At 39.9% G+C, this 16,546-nt stretch overlaps 1 protein-coding gene across 3 annotated transcripts in view; it reads left to right on the top strand.

The window, feature by feature from the left end:
- LOC118430654 (ATPase family AAA domain-containing protein 3-like) overlaps nt 1-14,848 on the top strand; it is a 16,459-nt gene extending 1,611 nt beyond the window's left edge. The window contains exons 3-16 of one of the 3 annotated variants that reach the window (XM_035841640.1): nt 129-211; nt 1,881-2,010; nt 3,274-3,439; nt 4,031-4,100; nt 5,738-5,893; nt 6,609-6,665; nt 7,059-7,184; nt 7,598-7,722; nt 8,496-8,547; nt 8,865-8,935; nt 9,095-9,186; nt 9,577-9,655; nt 12,869-12,977; nt 14,610-14,848. In XM_035841640.1, the coding sequence (XP_035697533.1) occupies nt 129-211; nt 1,881-2,010; nt 3,274-3,439; nt 4,031-4,100; nt 5,738-5,893; nt 6,609-6,665; nt 7,059-7,184; nt 7,598-7,722; nt 8,496-8,547; nt 8,865-8,935; nt 9,095-9,186; nt 9,577-9,655; nt 12,869-12,977; nt 14,610-14,819 (1,526 nt within the window). In that variant the 3' untranslated portion in view covers nt 14,820-14,848. Of the gene's footprint in view, nt 1-128; nt 212-1,010; nt 1,218-1,848; nt 2,011-3,273; nt 3,440-4,030; nt 4,101-5,737; nt 5,894-6,608; nt 6,666-7,058; nt 7,185-7,597; nt 7,723-8,495; nt 8,548-8,864; nt 8,936-9,094; nt 9,187-9,576; nt 9,656-12,868; nt 12,978-14,609 lie in introns of those variants that run through there. The other 2 variants (XM_035841639.1, XM_035841638.1) reach the window with 2 other exon arrangements.
- Nucleotides 14,849-16,546: the final 1,698 nt, after the last annotated feature.

Genomic DNA, 16,546 nt, shown 5'->3' with positions numbered 1-16,546 from the left:
CAGGAGGTAAGAACTGTCTCAGCAGAGACTAAACAACATCAGGTGGTAAGAACTGTCTCAGCAGAGACTAAACAACATCAGGAGGTAAGAACTGTCTCATGGCAGCAGAGACCAAACAACATCAGGAGGTAAGAACTGTCTCATGGCAGCAGAGACTAAACAACATCAGGAGGTAAGAACTGTCTCAGCAGAGACCAAACAACATCAGGAGGTAAGAACTGTCTCATGGCAGCAGAGACTTAACAACATCAGGAGGTAAGAACTGTCTCATGGCAGCAGAGACCAAACAACATCAGGAGGTAAGAACTGGCACAAGTCAAGGTCCTCAGCTGCTCAAGAAGCTCCTTTGAGTTTGACTTCCTAAGAATTTAGAGTCAATTTGCTGAGATGCATAATATTGGATCTTTGAACAAACTAGGGGTTAGTACTGGCACACCGGTAAAAATCCATTTTTTTTGTTGTTGGGCCATTCCAGAAAAAAATGGACCCTTATAAATTTAGTGGACCGGATGTTGTGCCGATTGGAAAATGAACAGATTATACCGGCACTACGGCGTCAGTTATGTTTTGACGTTTATTGGTCCAAGCAAATACCACGAGTGCATAGAGGAGAGTTGATATAATGTAATGCATTTAAGTTCGCAGGGATTTAATTTCGCGGTAGCGGGAAAAAGGACTTTTCGCAGTGGACTTAAGTTCGCAGTAACACCATAGACTGCAATCTAATATCATGATAGAAAAATGTTCGCAGTGGATTTAAGTTCGCGGTGAAGTGGTCATTTCTGCATTTACAGTAGTCAATTCTATCTATCAAGTTGCTATAGTCATATTTGGTCTAAATTAACAGAGGCAGTTAGTGTTGTTAAGACGAAGATAGGACACTCCACCAAACAGATTCCTTTATTATTAATAGCAAAATGGACTATTGTTTTGAGTATTGCCCATTCACAAACAGTAAGGTCCAGCTTTAGGTCTGGACTGGGACCTGATCCTCTGCACCTGGACTGGACCTGGATCTGAATTATCTGTACTGGTACACACCCCTAATTTCAACATTATATAGAGATGACAAAGATGATGATGAAAATGATCATGGAGCAGTTCTTCTTATTGACTTTTGCCCAGCTGAAATCAGTAAAACATCAGACAGCATTGGTCCTCTGTGCAGACAAAATTCAGGCTGTCACTGTCAGCTAATCGAATGGTACTGATGATAGTTACCTCCATGAAATGTCATGGAATGGAGGTTATATTCATCTGGGTTGGGTGTCAGAAGTTTTATGGGCGATACAGATTTTGTTACGATAAGGGACAGTTGTTAGTTGTCTGTTTTGTAGCCAATGGTGCTTGTTTTTTAGCAGACGGGGTTGGCGCCAAGTATTCATCTTACAGTTGGTGTAGGGCTGTCAGAGGAAAGTGTGCATCTCGTTTTTGTACTGTGTGAACAGCTGATGTTATGACATATTGTTGGAAAATCAAATCACCATCTGACTAAAATTGGCCACATCCCTTCTTTTTGAGTTTCCCAACTTCCTCCCACCACACCGCTCTGAGGCACATAGTCGAACCTCAATAATGCTGACAACCTTAGACAGTTTAAATGCCAAACATCAAGCTTAAGGAACACCACGCTACCATATGCCACCGACCTATTAAACGCACATTCCACAATTAAGTGTCACATTTTAATAATTACTAATCAGATGGACATCCTCTGTGTAAATACACCACTACTTTCCCATAACATTTATAACCATTACTCTCAAATACAACCGACTATAAACATACATACCATCCACAAAAAAAGCAATAAATATTTCATGGAGGTATGAGGTCCCTGAACTCTAGTTTATCTACTATTTTGCCCTTCTCCTTCACAGCGAGCACAGTACCAGGACCAGTTGGCGCGTAGGCGGTACGACGATCAGCTTATTCAGCAGAAGAGGATGCAGGAAGACCAGCTGGCCAGACAGGAGGAGTCGGTCAAGAAACAGGAGGCCATGAGGAAAGGTGTGATGTACTTTCACTCTTTGTCTTTGTTACAGCCCTGGAGCCCAGCAGGGTTTCTTATAATCTCCAATGCAAGCAGATCCTATGGTAGCATGTGATAGTATCAAAAGCTGGCAGAGGAGTGAAGCCGGCTTAGTGTGTTTCGCTACCGTGGTCAAAGCTGGTCAAGGAGTAATCTCCAAGGAGATCCTATGATGGCATAAGTTGTAACCAAACTGGCCAAGGAGTATAGTCAGCCAAGAGGTGTACATTTGCCAAACACACTACAAGGAAAATGCACACCTCTTAGCTGACTACACTCCTTTGCCAGTTTAGTACTATTTTATTCCATCGTAGGATCTGCATGGAGATTAGGTTTCTTTGGCCTTGGTGTGTTTCAACTTCCTATTCTGTACCTTGGGTGCCAGTCACCAGGGATAAACAAGTCCATTAGCCCAATTGTTCCGGGCAAGTAAAAGTGCTGTTCGGGCAAGCAGAAGTGCTTCCCCACTTGCCCGACGGGCAAGTAAGAATTTCCAGTTGTGACCCGCTCAAATTACCACTGAGTGTGACAGCACATGGGGCTGAATGCCTACCTATATTGACCATGTCATTTTCAAGCCAGTAGAAACATCGATTTTGGATGATAGGGCCACATCAAAACTCAAAAACTTTCTCTCGTCAGCGAGGTAAACAAAGTGAAAATACATAGAAAAATATAATTAAATTTCGTGCAAGTGAAAATTTGGTTCGGGCAAGTAAATTTTTTATGTACTTACCTGATAGGACAAGTGAATTTTTGAAAACTTGTTTAACCCTGCAGTCACCTTTCTGGCAAGCAAAAGTTGATGGGGCAACAATCTTAGACAGGCATGTTTGACTTTGAGAGAGCAACTGAAAGCTTTCTAGCAACCGAAAGTGGGTGTACTCACAAGTAAGCTCCAAAGAGACTGACACCATACCAACCCACTGACTACTCCTATTAGATAAGTGTTTAACTTATCAGATGATTGATCTGATATCCTTGGGATTTGCTACATATCAAACAGGCCACAGAAACTTTTTTTCCATCTATTGGGTATCCAAAATCTGATTAAAGAGCAAAAGATTGGCTTAAAGAAAATTTGCATATTTGTTTGAGGACGATGGTCTATGAGTCTTGTACTTTGAACAAAGATTTTGAGGAGGTTAAAGTTAATTTCGGATCCGCAAATGAAACAAACAATGCCCCTTTGACTGAAGAACAAGGATTCGCAATAAACTTATTATTATTATTTCCTTCAGCTACGATGGAATACGAGGCACAGCTCCGTCTGCAGAACGACATGAAGAGAATAGAAGCGGAGACGACAGCGAAGGCGAAAGCCGACCGTGAGAACCAAGACCTGAACCTGGAGCAGATCAGACTCAAGGCCTCCGAACACAGAACTACGGTCATGGAGGGGATCAAGTAAGTTGTGCTAAAAACTCTCATCTTGTTGTGAAAATGGAAGAAAATAAACATACTGTGGGGTTATTTCTTGTATCAAACTTAGCCTGACCATGGTAGCACAGCACATTTTACCACAGAACTACGGTCATGGAGGGGATCAAGTAAGTTGTGCTGGAAAACTCTCATCTTGTAGTGAAAATGGAAGGAAAAAAACATACTGTGGGGTTATTTCTTGTATCAAACTTAGCCTGACCATGGTAGCACAGCACATTTTACCAAAGTATTTTGTTGTGGAACTGAAGGCCTCCGAACACAGAAGTACGGTCATGGAGGGGATCAAGTAAGTTGTACTAGAAACTCTCATCTTGGCACAAATTGTTGTTTCTGTATCAAACTTAGCCTTAGCATGGTAGCACAAGACCATTTTTACAAACAAGTAGTGTGCTGTGTGAGCAAGATCTATCTAGCATAACTACTGAATGCCTTCACTATTGCATTAAAGTACAACATACCGATGATACATCTTGCTACAAAGTGATTTTAAGGCAGTAATTGTGTTGGTATTGGTGACAGGTTGTACTGACAATGCCCCCTTGTGATTCACTCCAGAACTGCAGGTGCAGTATTGGGGGATGGTTTCAAGGCTTTTATTGCAGATTGGGACAAAGTTTCAGCCACAGTGAGTTTTTATACCTTAATATCTGAAGTATATATACCTCAGGATTACTACATGCTGCATTGGTTCATCTCTTTTCAGGGCTCGAAATTCATTTTGGGGATTAAGTGCACTGGTGCACCCAGCTTAAAAAATTGGGTGCACCAAAAAAATTTTGGGTGCACCACTAAGTCTTAAATTTAAGTAGAATGTCAGAAAAACCTGATAACAAAACTTAGTTAATATATGTTTTCATCAAGTACCATGACAGGCATTTTTATTATCTTTCTAACACTTAGATGTCAAGAATATGATGTATACTAGTATACTTTCATATCTTTACATACATAAGCCTATGAAAATATTGGGTGCACCCTGTGCACCCACAGAAAATAATTGGGTGCACAGTTCCAATTTTGGGTGCACCTGGGTGCACATGCACCCAGTATTTCGAGCCCTGCTTTTAATCACAAGCTGATGATGTTATAAATTTTTGCACTATAAGTACAGTGTACTCAGTCATCATTGTCATGCATCAAGTGTTAACATTTCGTGTACTTCCATGCCAAGCCACCTTGAACACTTTCAAACGACAATATTGTAGATTGTGAAACAATTTTATGAACCTGGTCATCTTGCACGAACGTGTAACAGTGGGGTTCAACAGTAGGCCAAACTGACCAGGCCAACAGCTCTGAGCTTTTGGTGTTGTGGTTTGCGTGTTGGGACAAGATCAGGCTACCCGGGTTCGAATCCCGGGAGTCAGGATATTGTTTCTTTCTGTTGCTCTTGCCCCTCTATATGTAGTTGTTTCACACATATAATTATGCTGGCATCAGTAGAAGCCACACTAGGGGCCTGTCTTTGATATTGGTGCCTTCCAATATATTTGTTCAAAACTGAATGCTGTGCTATCAGGGCTCGAAATACTGGGTGCATGTGCACCCAGGTGCACCCAAAATTGGAACTGTGCACCCAATTTTTTTCAGTGGGTGCACAGGGTGCACCCAAATGTTTTCTTAGGTTTATGTATGGAAAGATATCAAGTATACTAGTATACATCATATTCTTGACATCTAAGTGTTAAAAAGATAATAAAAATGTCTGTCATGTTACTTGTTTAAGAATTTGATAGCTTGTAACTAAGTTTTGTTATTAGGTTTTTTGACATTAGAATACTTAAATTTAAGTGGTGCACCCAAAAAGTTTTTTGTGCACCCAATTTTTTTTAGCTGGGTGCACCAGTGCACCTAATCCCAAAAATGAATTTCGAGCGCAGTGGCTATATTTTCTGAACTTGACCTCAGGCTTTTAGCCAGGCATGCGTCAACACGTCACTTTTCTTGGAATAACAAGAAATTTGATGCCCCTGGACGCCCTTACACTGGGGAGAAAAGTCTGACAAGCATGAAATTCTGATTGACCAGGGATGCTACCAGGTCATCTGTGGTCACAGTCTTCTACTATGACCTCTGTAACAGTATTTTTACCTCTTAGGATACCTTAGAATGCACTATTTTAACTTAAAATCATCAAAAACTCTGCACCATGGAAAGTGGATGCCCCCGGACCCCCCTACAATAGTCACTTACGGCAATTCACCAATAAATTTGGACTCCCTATGATAAAATCCTAGCTAAAAGCCCTCTTGACCTCCTCAGGTTGCTGGTCTGACGTTACTAGCAGTAGGTGTCTATACCGCCAGAGGTGCGACCGGAGTCGCAGCACGCTACATCGAGGCCAGATTAGGTAAACCGGCACTCGTCAGGGAGACTTCCAGAATAAGTGTCTTCGAGGGAATTAGACACCCCGTTAAGGTAAGACAAGCCACAAGAAATAACCTGAGAAAATTTGTTATGTCCATTTTTAGAAAATCATCATGTACAGTACATTACTGATTAGGGGTTGGTTTACCGGTACAAAGAGTTTTTTTCTATCCCGTTGGAACGGTAAAAAGAACTGACCTGAAAGATATCAGGGGACCAGATTTTGGACCAATTAGAATATGGTCAGATTGTATCGGCAGGCATTAATACAGTGTACGTTTCAGGACTTACAGGTCCACAAAAATAACAGGAGCAAAGTACTAGTATTATAGTGTCACCAAATTTCTACTGTCAAAACTTACAGACAGTTAGTGTTGTTTACATGAAGATGTGATGTTAATACACCAAGTGGAGTCAGATACTCCACCAAACAGGTTCCTTTTTAGCATAATCAACCATTATTTTACATATTGTCCATTCACAAGTTTTATAGACAGTTAGGTCCAGGTTCGAACCTGGACCTAATCTTCTATACCTGGACCGGACCTGAAAATTCTGTACCCGTACCCACCCCTATTACTGATATAATTGCTGTTGTTATTTGTGATATTAAATGCAAAGCTAGTTATGATAAATGTTTAAAAGATTATTTTTCAAAAGTGATTGCCCTGCACGTAGTGAAGATACACATTTTGATTTGATTTGCCTGCTCATAAAGATTGCATTTAAATGCAAAGATACTGACAACGTATAATTCAATTTTCAGACAGTCAAGAGACTGATGACCAAGCCAGAAGATGCACTGGAGGGAATACTCTTCAATGTGAGGTTTTTGAATTGTCTTTCATATCAAATAGTGCAGGGAAAATTTTTCAGATTAATTTTATATTTGGCACTTGTTTTTCATGCTCTTTGATGTATATAAGAAAGTAAATAATTAACTTTGTGCACGTACCATAATAATATCAGTAGGTATTGAGAAAATAAAAGAAACTAGAAAGGCAACATATTTGCAAAAATGTAGAATGTTTTCCCATTTGGCCTTTAGTCAGTCTTGCCCTATAGTATTGCTTGGGATTGAAAATGAATAAAAAGTATGGTATTTACAATATCTTAATGCACTTTTAAGCCCAGACAGAAGAAGAAAAAATAACACACCTGCATAAACAATATGTTTACCTGGGAAAACATTATAATTTTTTTCTGAACCCCCAAGCCTTCCTTGGAATCCCGTGTCCGAGACATTGCCATAGCAACTAGGAACACCAAGGCGAACCGAGGCGTGTACAGAAATATCCTGTTCCACGGACCCCCGGGTACTGGCAAGACCATGTTTGCAAAGGTAAGACAGAACTTCAAGAATTAGACTTAGTACTGGCTTAGATTACATGTTTGCATGTTAAAAGGCAGTAGATGTAGTTAAAATGTGTAAAAGGATGATTAAATTGTTCTAAAGGAAAATCTATCATCTGCATGGATGAACAGTACATGTTATGTAACAAAAAAGAATCCCTTCATGTGTAATACATACTAAGTGTCATAACTTATCTACATGTTCGACATCAATGAATATCACCATTTTCAAAATGTCCCAACAACATATTTTAATTTTCTGCTGTCAGATATGGTGTAATTTGTCCACATATGAATTTTTTACCAACAGCAAGCTAGATTTTGTAGTTTCTGTTGTCTTGTCTATCTTTATCAAACATTGCTGCAGTTGCTCCTGAATGAAAAACAACTTTTTTGTTGCAGAGTTTAGCATTGCATTCTGGGATGGACTATGCCATTATGACTGGAGGGGACGTAGCCCCCATGGGGAGGGAGGGGGTTACAGCCATGCACAAAGTGTTCGACTGGGCAGGCACCAGCAGAAGAGGGTGAGTGACTCATGCAAAAGATAGATTTATTTGTTGCTAGATCTACCATAAAGTATCGAATACCATGTCCCGTCCTTGGTTCTGAATCCAAAGTTTTACATCATTACAACATACAGATTACAAATGTAATGGAGAGTATACTGTATACTGCTTTTTGCTTTGAAAGATTCAGTTTCTCTTTGTCATGAACTTCCTTGTAGTCCTTCCATTCAAAGTGGTCCCAACACTGAACCTCTAGCTTTAGCTGGTATGGTACATTGTGGACACACTAAATCTCTCGTTTTAGCTGTTATAATATAATACTTTTTAATAGTACATTGTAGACACACTAAATCTCTAGTTTCAGCTGTTATAATATAATACTTTTTAATAGTAGTACATTGTAGACACACTAAATCTCTAGTTTTAGCTGTTATGATATAATTGTACATTGTAGACACACTAAATCTCTAGTTTTAGCTGTTATAATATAATAGTACATTGTAGACACACTAAATCTCTAGTTTTAGCTGTTATAATATAATTACATTGTAGACACACTAAATCTTTAGTTTTAGCTGTTATAATACAATAGTACATTGTAGACACACTAAATCTTTAGTTTTAGCTGTTATAATATAATAGTACATTGTACATTGTAGACAGTAAATCTCTAGTTTTAGCTGTTATAATATATTAATAGTAGCTTTAGCTGGTTTAGTACATTGTAGCTCTGTATATTCACAATTCACTTCTATAATCTTATTATATTGATACTATTACTTTCCATACAGGCTTCTGCTTTTTGTGGATGAATCTGATGCATTCCTCAGGAAAAGAGCTACAGTGAGTACAACAATGATGAAGCTCAAGTCCAACAGTATTTCACTCTAGTCTTAGGACATGATAAACTAGTTAAAGGTGCTTGCCATAATACAGCAAGTAAGTTAGATTTGAATGCCTTCTGTGAAAGAGACTGAATGCTTGGTGTTATGTCAACATGGGTGATAGTACTGAGTATTGGAGAAATAGAAATACAGCCAATAGTGGATTGTATGCTAGCTCAACTAGACTAATGTACCTTATACTGCTCATGATAAATTCTTATTATTGCTTTTTTTGTCTCCATCTTGAAATATGTTCTCTTTTTTCGTTCCCCACAGGAAAAGATTAGTGAAGACCTCCGTAGCACACTTAATGCATTCCTGTACCGAACTGGTGAACAGTCAAGAAAGTAAGTGGAGGCTACTTCCAGTCCAGATGTGTGACATACATTTGTAGACTTTGGGTCATTTCAGAATAAAAAGAGCACTAGATAGTTGGTAAGCGTTTTCTTTGTGTACGGATATAGTTTAAAGTTGCAACATAAAGAATTATGCTGTTTTTTTGTCAGGTTCATGCTAGTGCTGGCCAGTAACCAGCCCGAGCAGCTGGACTGGGCCATCAACGACCGTCTGGACGAGATCGTGCTGTTTGACCTGCCAGGTCTGTATCTGTATCTATATAGCCGGTATAACCACTGTTCGGCGTAACACACCAGCTTCGCAGGCACGCCGTGCGGCAGCAGCTTGTTATATTACACCGAACAACTCATTACACCTAACTTTTGCACATCTATCTGCAAGAGTTTTTTAAAACTACCCAGAGAAGATGCCCCTACTGTACTTGGTGATAACAAATTCCACTCTACGATAGTTCTGGGAAAGTACGAATTTTTGAACACATCAATCCTAGGTTGGTAACTCTGGTATTTGAAGGCATGACTGTTTCTTGTTCTTTTTTGAGCTGGTATTAGATACTTATCAGTTGGTATACCAGTTTATTGGTTATTTTGTACATCATGGAAAGTCTGGACATTTTCCTTCTGTCTTCTAGGTCTGGAGGAGCGCGAGCGGCTCGTCAGGCTGTACTTCGACAAGTACGTCCTGGAGCCCGCCGCGGGGGGCAGGGGAAGGTCAGTGTCGTTATGTTTTCAAGGTTCAAGGTTTATTGAAAACGAAACTCATCGCAGCCAGAAAGGCTGAATTGCGAGGTTCATACAAGGATTTAAATAGTATTACAGTACAGGTAAAAGCAATCATCTACTATTTAATACATATGATTAATTCTATTTAACTGTTACAGAACAAAGTGAATGTTAAAAAGGCAAAAACGAGATTACAAGTAGTTAAAAGCTATTTAAAACAGTTGTATAAGAGTCAGTTTCACGCAGTATAGCACATTCAATAAGTTTTCGTATTGTACAACTTCAGAGCTCTAGGCATAAATGACAACTCTTGTCTCTTTTTTCGACTACGTGAAGTCCTAATCTGTCTGTCATGGCGGAGATCAGAGCCACTCCACTTCCCTTCACTGTTTTTTTTTTGTCCACATTCCTTCTTTTTCTTTCTTCTTCTTCTCCAATGAAATAAAGTCAGTGACACGGACCAGACCACTGTCACTATAAAAGTATCAGACACACTTGGTGTTCGATTACATCTTATAGCAAGTGGTAGGACATAGCTGGAGGGGCTGGTCAACATAATACAATCATGTATATCTGAATGTTTTTGAGTAAGAGTAAACAGCGCACTAAACCATGCAGGGCTCGAAATTCATTTTTGGGATTAGATGCACTGGTGCACCCAGCTTAAACAAGAAATCTTTTTAAAAAAGCTGTGCCTTGCCGCGTGGTAGGAATATCGTCAGGAAAAGGTAGGTCGGCACTTCAAGCCCGGCAAGGCAAAATGCTGTGCCTTGGCGTGCAGTAAGGATAATTTGCTTGTCTGCTAAATACGTATTATTAAAATTTTGACACTAGAAACCACGAAAATGAGAAAATCTTACGATTATATTTGAAAGGCAACACTCTGAAAATACAAATGGCATTCTGTGCCCATCATCAACCCAAAATACGATCTTTTTCACGTGTTTACGGTATAGGCCGCATGTAGCCAGTCACAAGTATGCAAATGAGCTAACTATATTTAGTACCATGCAAACACCGCATGTGACCATGTTGGAACACGTTTTCAGCTGTGTTTGCCGACGAATTCCTGCCGTTAGGGAGAATTTGCGGCCTCAAAACTGATATCACAAGTGAAGCGAAGTTATAGTTGTTGTTTTACTTTCATTATTTTGAAAGAACTTTGTAGCGTCATAGCGAGATCAACCGATATGTTTGGATGACATAGCGGCGCGGAAATATATGCTTCGACGGCGTGAATTTTGAGCAAAAATACCGCAGAATTATGGTTAGAAAACCCAAGGAGCTTTTATCCTTGGAAAACCCCACATTTTATTATTTCAGGGGTCCCTGGTCCAATTTAAAAGAAATAATAAGTGTACCGTCCAAAATAAGAACGTAGCGGGTGGATTCTGCGGCTGAAAAAAATAAACGTAACTGTTACCTAAACATGCACTCTTGAAAATGCAGACCAAAAAGTCCCAAAGGTGGGTTTTCATGGTTCTGGTCGCATGACGAAAATATTCTTATATCAAATGGATGTTATAAAAAGGTAAAAGGACAATTGAAAAAAAAAAACTTTCCCTAGGCGGGTTCGAACCGGGGTCGGCAGTGTGGCGACTAATCACGCTAACCACTACGCCATGCTAACATTCACAGTACCAAATTGTATTAACAGGTATCCAAATCTAAGGCATAACTTGAATATGTCCGTTCATTCCAAGATTCAAAGATTCTAATGTCTAATCCTCCGAAAAATGTCTAAACAACTGTTACTTATGTGAAAAGTTTGTAATGAGACGAGAGCCTGGCAAAATAATGTCGGGAAAGGCATGTTACAAGCTCTGATTGGCTGGCTGGAATCTCGGTGTGTCAATAGCCTGTTTAGGCTATAGGCACACTCAGTGTGTCAATAGCCACAGCGATATAACAAAATGATCCTAAATATTATCTATTGCGACTTCTCGTGTGACGTTTTGAGCTGGCGCTCTCCTAAACTCACGTTAGCGTTTTGCTGCGGTCTCGGAAGGCCTCTCCAACGTTTTGATGACGTCATGGCTACTTATATATTCACATACAATTTATTAGCCTGATTTGGAAATTGTTTCATCTTTATGAATAGCTAATGCAATTCTTGTTGCGAGATAATGCACTTGATTTTATGTCACTCCAAATGAATTTGGAATTTTACCATACAAACGCTTCATTTATTCAATGTAACCAAATATTAAATGCTTTTAGAACCGACCGCAAACAGAAACAAATACGTAAAATGGACGGTTTAAAATTCAACAGGGATGTACCATTGTCTGCCTGAGCCGTCAAACTTGTCCATGAGAAAGGCGATTTGGAAGGGCCTTTGAAAGGGTCTTTGGAAGAGCAAGGTTAACAGGTCCGTCCGTCCGTCCAAGGAAGAAAGCTGGCGTAAAGCCTTGCCTGGCGGCAAGGCAAAAATTGGGTGCACCAAAATAATTTTGGGTGCACCACTTAAATTAAAGTAGAATGTCAGAAAAACGTAATAACAAAACTTTAAGTTACAAGCTATCAAATTCTTAAACAAGTACCATGACAGACATTTTTATTATCTTTCTAACACTTAGATGTCAAGAATATGATGTATACTAGTATACTCGATATCTTTAACCTAAAAAAAATATTTGAGTGCACGGGCTGTGCACCCACAGAAAATAATTGGGTGCACAGCTCCAATTTTGGGTGCACCTGGGTGCACATGCACCCAGTATTTTGAGCCCTGCCATGTGAAGGTAGACATTTTTTATTTGCTTGCAAATGTTACTATTCTAGTTTCTTTTTTTATTCCAGCCCATACCAACTTGATTTCCCAATTGTCAGAAAGCTTGCATCTACCATTCTATATATAGGAATCAATACCAAATCTTTTTGGCTTCAACACTTGACGAAAGTCCTGGATAGATATAGGCATACTAGTTCATTTATCGATTAATGTTTGAAATTTTAAGAAGCCTGGTACAGTTGCAGTTGCTATGTCAGCATTTTCGTGTTTTGCATCTTCATAAGAAACCAGTTCTCTTTTTCTGAGAAATATTGTGTTAGAGCATGTTGCCGTTTTGAAATTTTAAGAAGTCTGGTACAGTTGCAGTTGCTATCTCAGAATTTTCATGTTTTGCATCTTTATAAGAAAACCAGTTTTCTTTTTCTGAGAAATGTCGTGTTAGAGCATGTTGCTGTTTTGTTTTTCAGGAGAATAAAGGTAGCCGACTTTGACTACGGTGCCAAGTGTTCTGAGATTGCCAGAACTGTGGAGGGTCTGTCTGGAAGGGAGATAGCCAAGCTGGGAGTGGCCTGGCAGGTATGGAACAGCACTAATTCAATGGACCTTTTTCTCTAACAATTCTGTGTCGTAAACCGGTGCAATGGCTGAGTGGGTAGAGTGTTCACCTTGCATTCGGTAGGTCGTGAGTTCGATACCCGGCCGAGTCATACCAAAGACTTTAAAAATGGTAAATGCTGCTTTCTCTGCTCATGCTTAGCACTCAGCATTTGGGAAAGAGTATGAAAGTTGAACACACACCACTACCAGTGGACTAGCCCCCTGCTGTAGTGATTGCGTTGTGTGGCCCAAGGGCTACTGAAACGGAGATGGGCGCCGCCCTATGCGCCATCAGGCGCGGGAACTAATTCTGTGTCGTAGATACCTACTTATTGAAATGCAAAGCATTTTCCATTCTATAAGTGTTGTGACGCAAAATATCCCTGCACTCTTCCATAAACTAAAGTGCCAGCATCTTGTGATGTATATCAGGCTTTTAGCAAGGCATGCGTCAACGCGTCATCTGGACGCACTTTTCTTAGAACAACAAGAAATTTGATGCCCCTGGACGCCCTGTACTGGGGAGAAAATCATCTGACATGCATGAAATTCTGATTGACCAGGGATGCTACCAGGTCATCTGTGTTCACAGTCTTCTACTGTGACCTCTGTAACAGTATTTTTGCCACTTGGGAAACCTTAGAATGCACTACTTTAACTTGAAATCATCAAAAACTCTGCACCATGGAAGGTGGATGCCCCCAGACCCCCTACAATAGTCACTTACCACGACTCACAGATAAGTTTGGACTCCCTATTATAAAATCCTAGCTAAAAGCCTGATGTATATACATATAATAAAGGCAGTGAAAATGTGTTAAGCGATACTTTCCGTTACAGTTCCAGGTGTTCCTTGTTATTTGCGTGTTAGCTTACGTTTATAAAGGTTAGAAGTCCAGTTAAACAGTCTTCAAATGCAATGAAGTCTCTACAAATAGATTAAAACAGAGATTTATATCTGGCGTCTGTACATTTTGAGTGACAGCTTGTGTGAGCTTGTTTGTTTTGAGTCTTGTTTCTTGTACTATGCGATGTGATATTTGAATCTGCTCAGCTGTTATAGAACTGAAAATTTGTAGACTTCTGTTAATTTGTATATACTTTATTTATTAGATATATACTGTAAATGCAGAAACTTTCACGATGGTGTAATTTTCGTGGTTTTTGCAGTAGCTGATTCACCGCGAATAAGAACCACAGCGAACATCTTTCCTATATACTGTAAATGCAGAAACTTTCACGATGGTGTAATTTTCGTGGTTTTTGCAGTAGCTGATTCACCGCGAATAAGAACCACACCAAACATCTTTCCATGGCAGTTAGAGACTGTACAGTGCATAATCCTACCGCAGACTTAAGACCACAGCAAAAAGTTCTTTTTCCCGCTACCGCAAAATTAAATCTCGGCGAACTTTAATGAATTTACAATATATTTGATGGATAATGTTTAATATTACTTTATTTGCCCCCACCAGTGCATGGTGCTACTGCAAACTTAAAACCACCGCAAAAAGTCCTTTTTCCCGCTACTGTGAAATTTCCGCAAACTTTAATGAATTTACAGTATATTAGATAGATAACGTTTACCATTACTTTATTTGCCCCAACCAGGCTACAGCCTATGCCTCTGAAGACGGGGTCCTGGGAGAAGACTTGATTGACGCCCGTGTCCAAGACGCTGTGGTCGCCCACAGACAGAAGATGGAATGGCTGCACACACAGACACCCGAGTCTCCAGGCAGCCCCCCTCCCGCAAAGTCTCCAGGCAGCCCCCCTCCCGCAAAGCCTACACCCAGTCCCACAGGAGGGAGCAAGCAGTGATGTCTCTGTCTCTCTTAGATCTCTTTCTCTCCTGTCATACTTGTCCTCTAAGGTTGCGGTCACATACAGTAGGTTGCCCCCCTCCCGCAAAGCCTACACCCAGTCCCACAGGAGGGAGCAAGTAGTGATGTCTCTTTCTCTCAGACACCGGAGTCTCCTGGCAGCCCCCCTCCCGCAAAGCCTACACTCAGTCCCACAGAAGGGAGCATATATTGATGTCTCTTTCTCTCTTAGATGTTGTCAAACTTGTCCTCTAAGGTTGCAGTCACATACAGAGTCTAAGGTTGCGGTCACATTCGTCATATGATCGCTAGCTTCAGGCAATTTGGAGGACAAAAATGTATGTCTCCAGAAAGTTCAACTCTCTTGGTGCACAAAATGCTGTTTTGGATCCATGTCGGTGGTTGGGTCTGTCACAACCTGCTTGAAGCATCAAAGTCATACATATGTGACCGCGTTGTGACCGCATTGTAATGCTTTAAGGTCACATTTCCAAAATAGGCACCGACCAGGATGTTTCGAAAGAGAAGCGAAAAAGAAAAGTGTCTATCACAGAACAATTACAGACATTCCACATGTTTGGACGTCTCCTCCACAATTGCACTTTTTGTTAGAAACTTTGGACATGTGACCTTAGCAATAACTTTAAAAGTTTAAAAAGGATCAGAAGATTTGAATTTTTAGGATCAAGTATTCAAACAGATGAAATTATTAGCCGTTCACAGTAATTAAGCTGGAACTAAACACATGTACACAACAGTTACTCTAAGACTTGACAAGACAAGACATGAGTTGAGCAGATATTTGTCCAGAGTATATGGCCCAGAACACTGTATTCTCCCTTCTCAACAACTGACGTTTTCAGTGACTGTCTTCCATTGTGCAAAAGTTTTATTGAAAGTTTCTCCGTCAACAAGGTGGCAGTAATGCTGTGTTTGTCTCTGGAGGTGAAATCTAAGACATGTCAAGAAAAAGATACTTAAGATCTGCAATATACACAAGAAATGATATTTTACAAGTACCTATTCTCAAATGTCTGAACAGGGTTGGACAAGTCCACTAGCCCTATTGTCCAGGGCAAGTGAAAGTGCTGATCGGGCAAGTGCATGACCTACACCACTTGCCCGATGGGGCAAGTAAGATTTTCCATTGATTGACCTCAATTTTGATTTACTTGTTACTTTTTACTGTCATAACATCAAGCAATGGTCAACAGAGAATTCAATTGCTGGAAGTGAAAATACATATACGAGTAACGGTGACATTTGAATTTTGGGCAAGTGAAAAATTGGTTCGGGCAAGTAGATTTTTTATGTGCTTGCCCGATAGGACAAGTGAACTTGAGAAAACTTGTCCGGCCCTGCTGAAGTTGAAGAGTAAATGAAATAGTGGTGCAATATTCAATTCTGACTACTGCAAAGGCAGTAAGAAAAATGCACTACTTCATGTTCCATGCAACTGACATGTGACCAGGTTTACTACAACTTCATACAATCAAAAGGACGTACGATGTCTTCCCATGGCTCATTCAATTCATTTCTAACAGTAAAGTATTGTTGTTTGCGCCTTGTCTAGTACAATACATAAAGTCTATGTAAAAATATAGAAAATGATGAAGAAAGTACAGTGTATATTAGTTGTACTTAGATAGAGGTACATGTACAATTATCCTGTATTTGGAAATAATAAGAATGCCTGAAGCTTTTGTTTTTGCATCCGAATAGTAA

This window comes from Branchiostoma floridae, chromosome 14 (genome assembly GCF_000003815.2).
Source record: "Branchiostoma floridae strain S238N-H82 chromosome 14, Bfl_VNyyK, whole genome shotgun sequence".
Classification (NCBI taxonomy): Eukaryota; Metazoa; Chordata; class Leptocardii; order Amphioxiformes; family Branchiostomatidae; genus Branchiostoma; species Branchiostoma floridae.
This window is presented reverse-complemented; position numbering and strand designations above follow the sequence as displayed.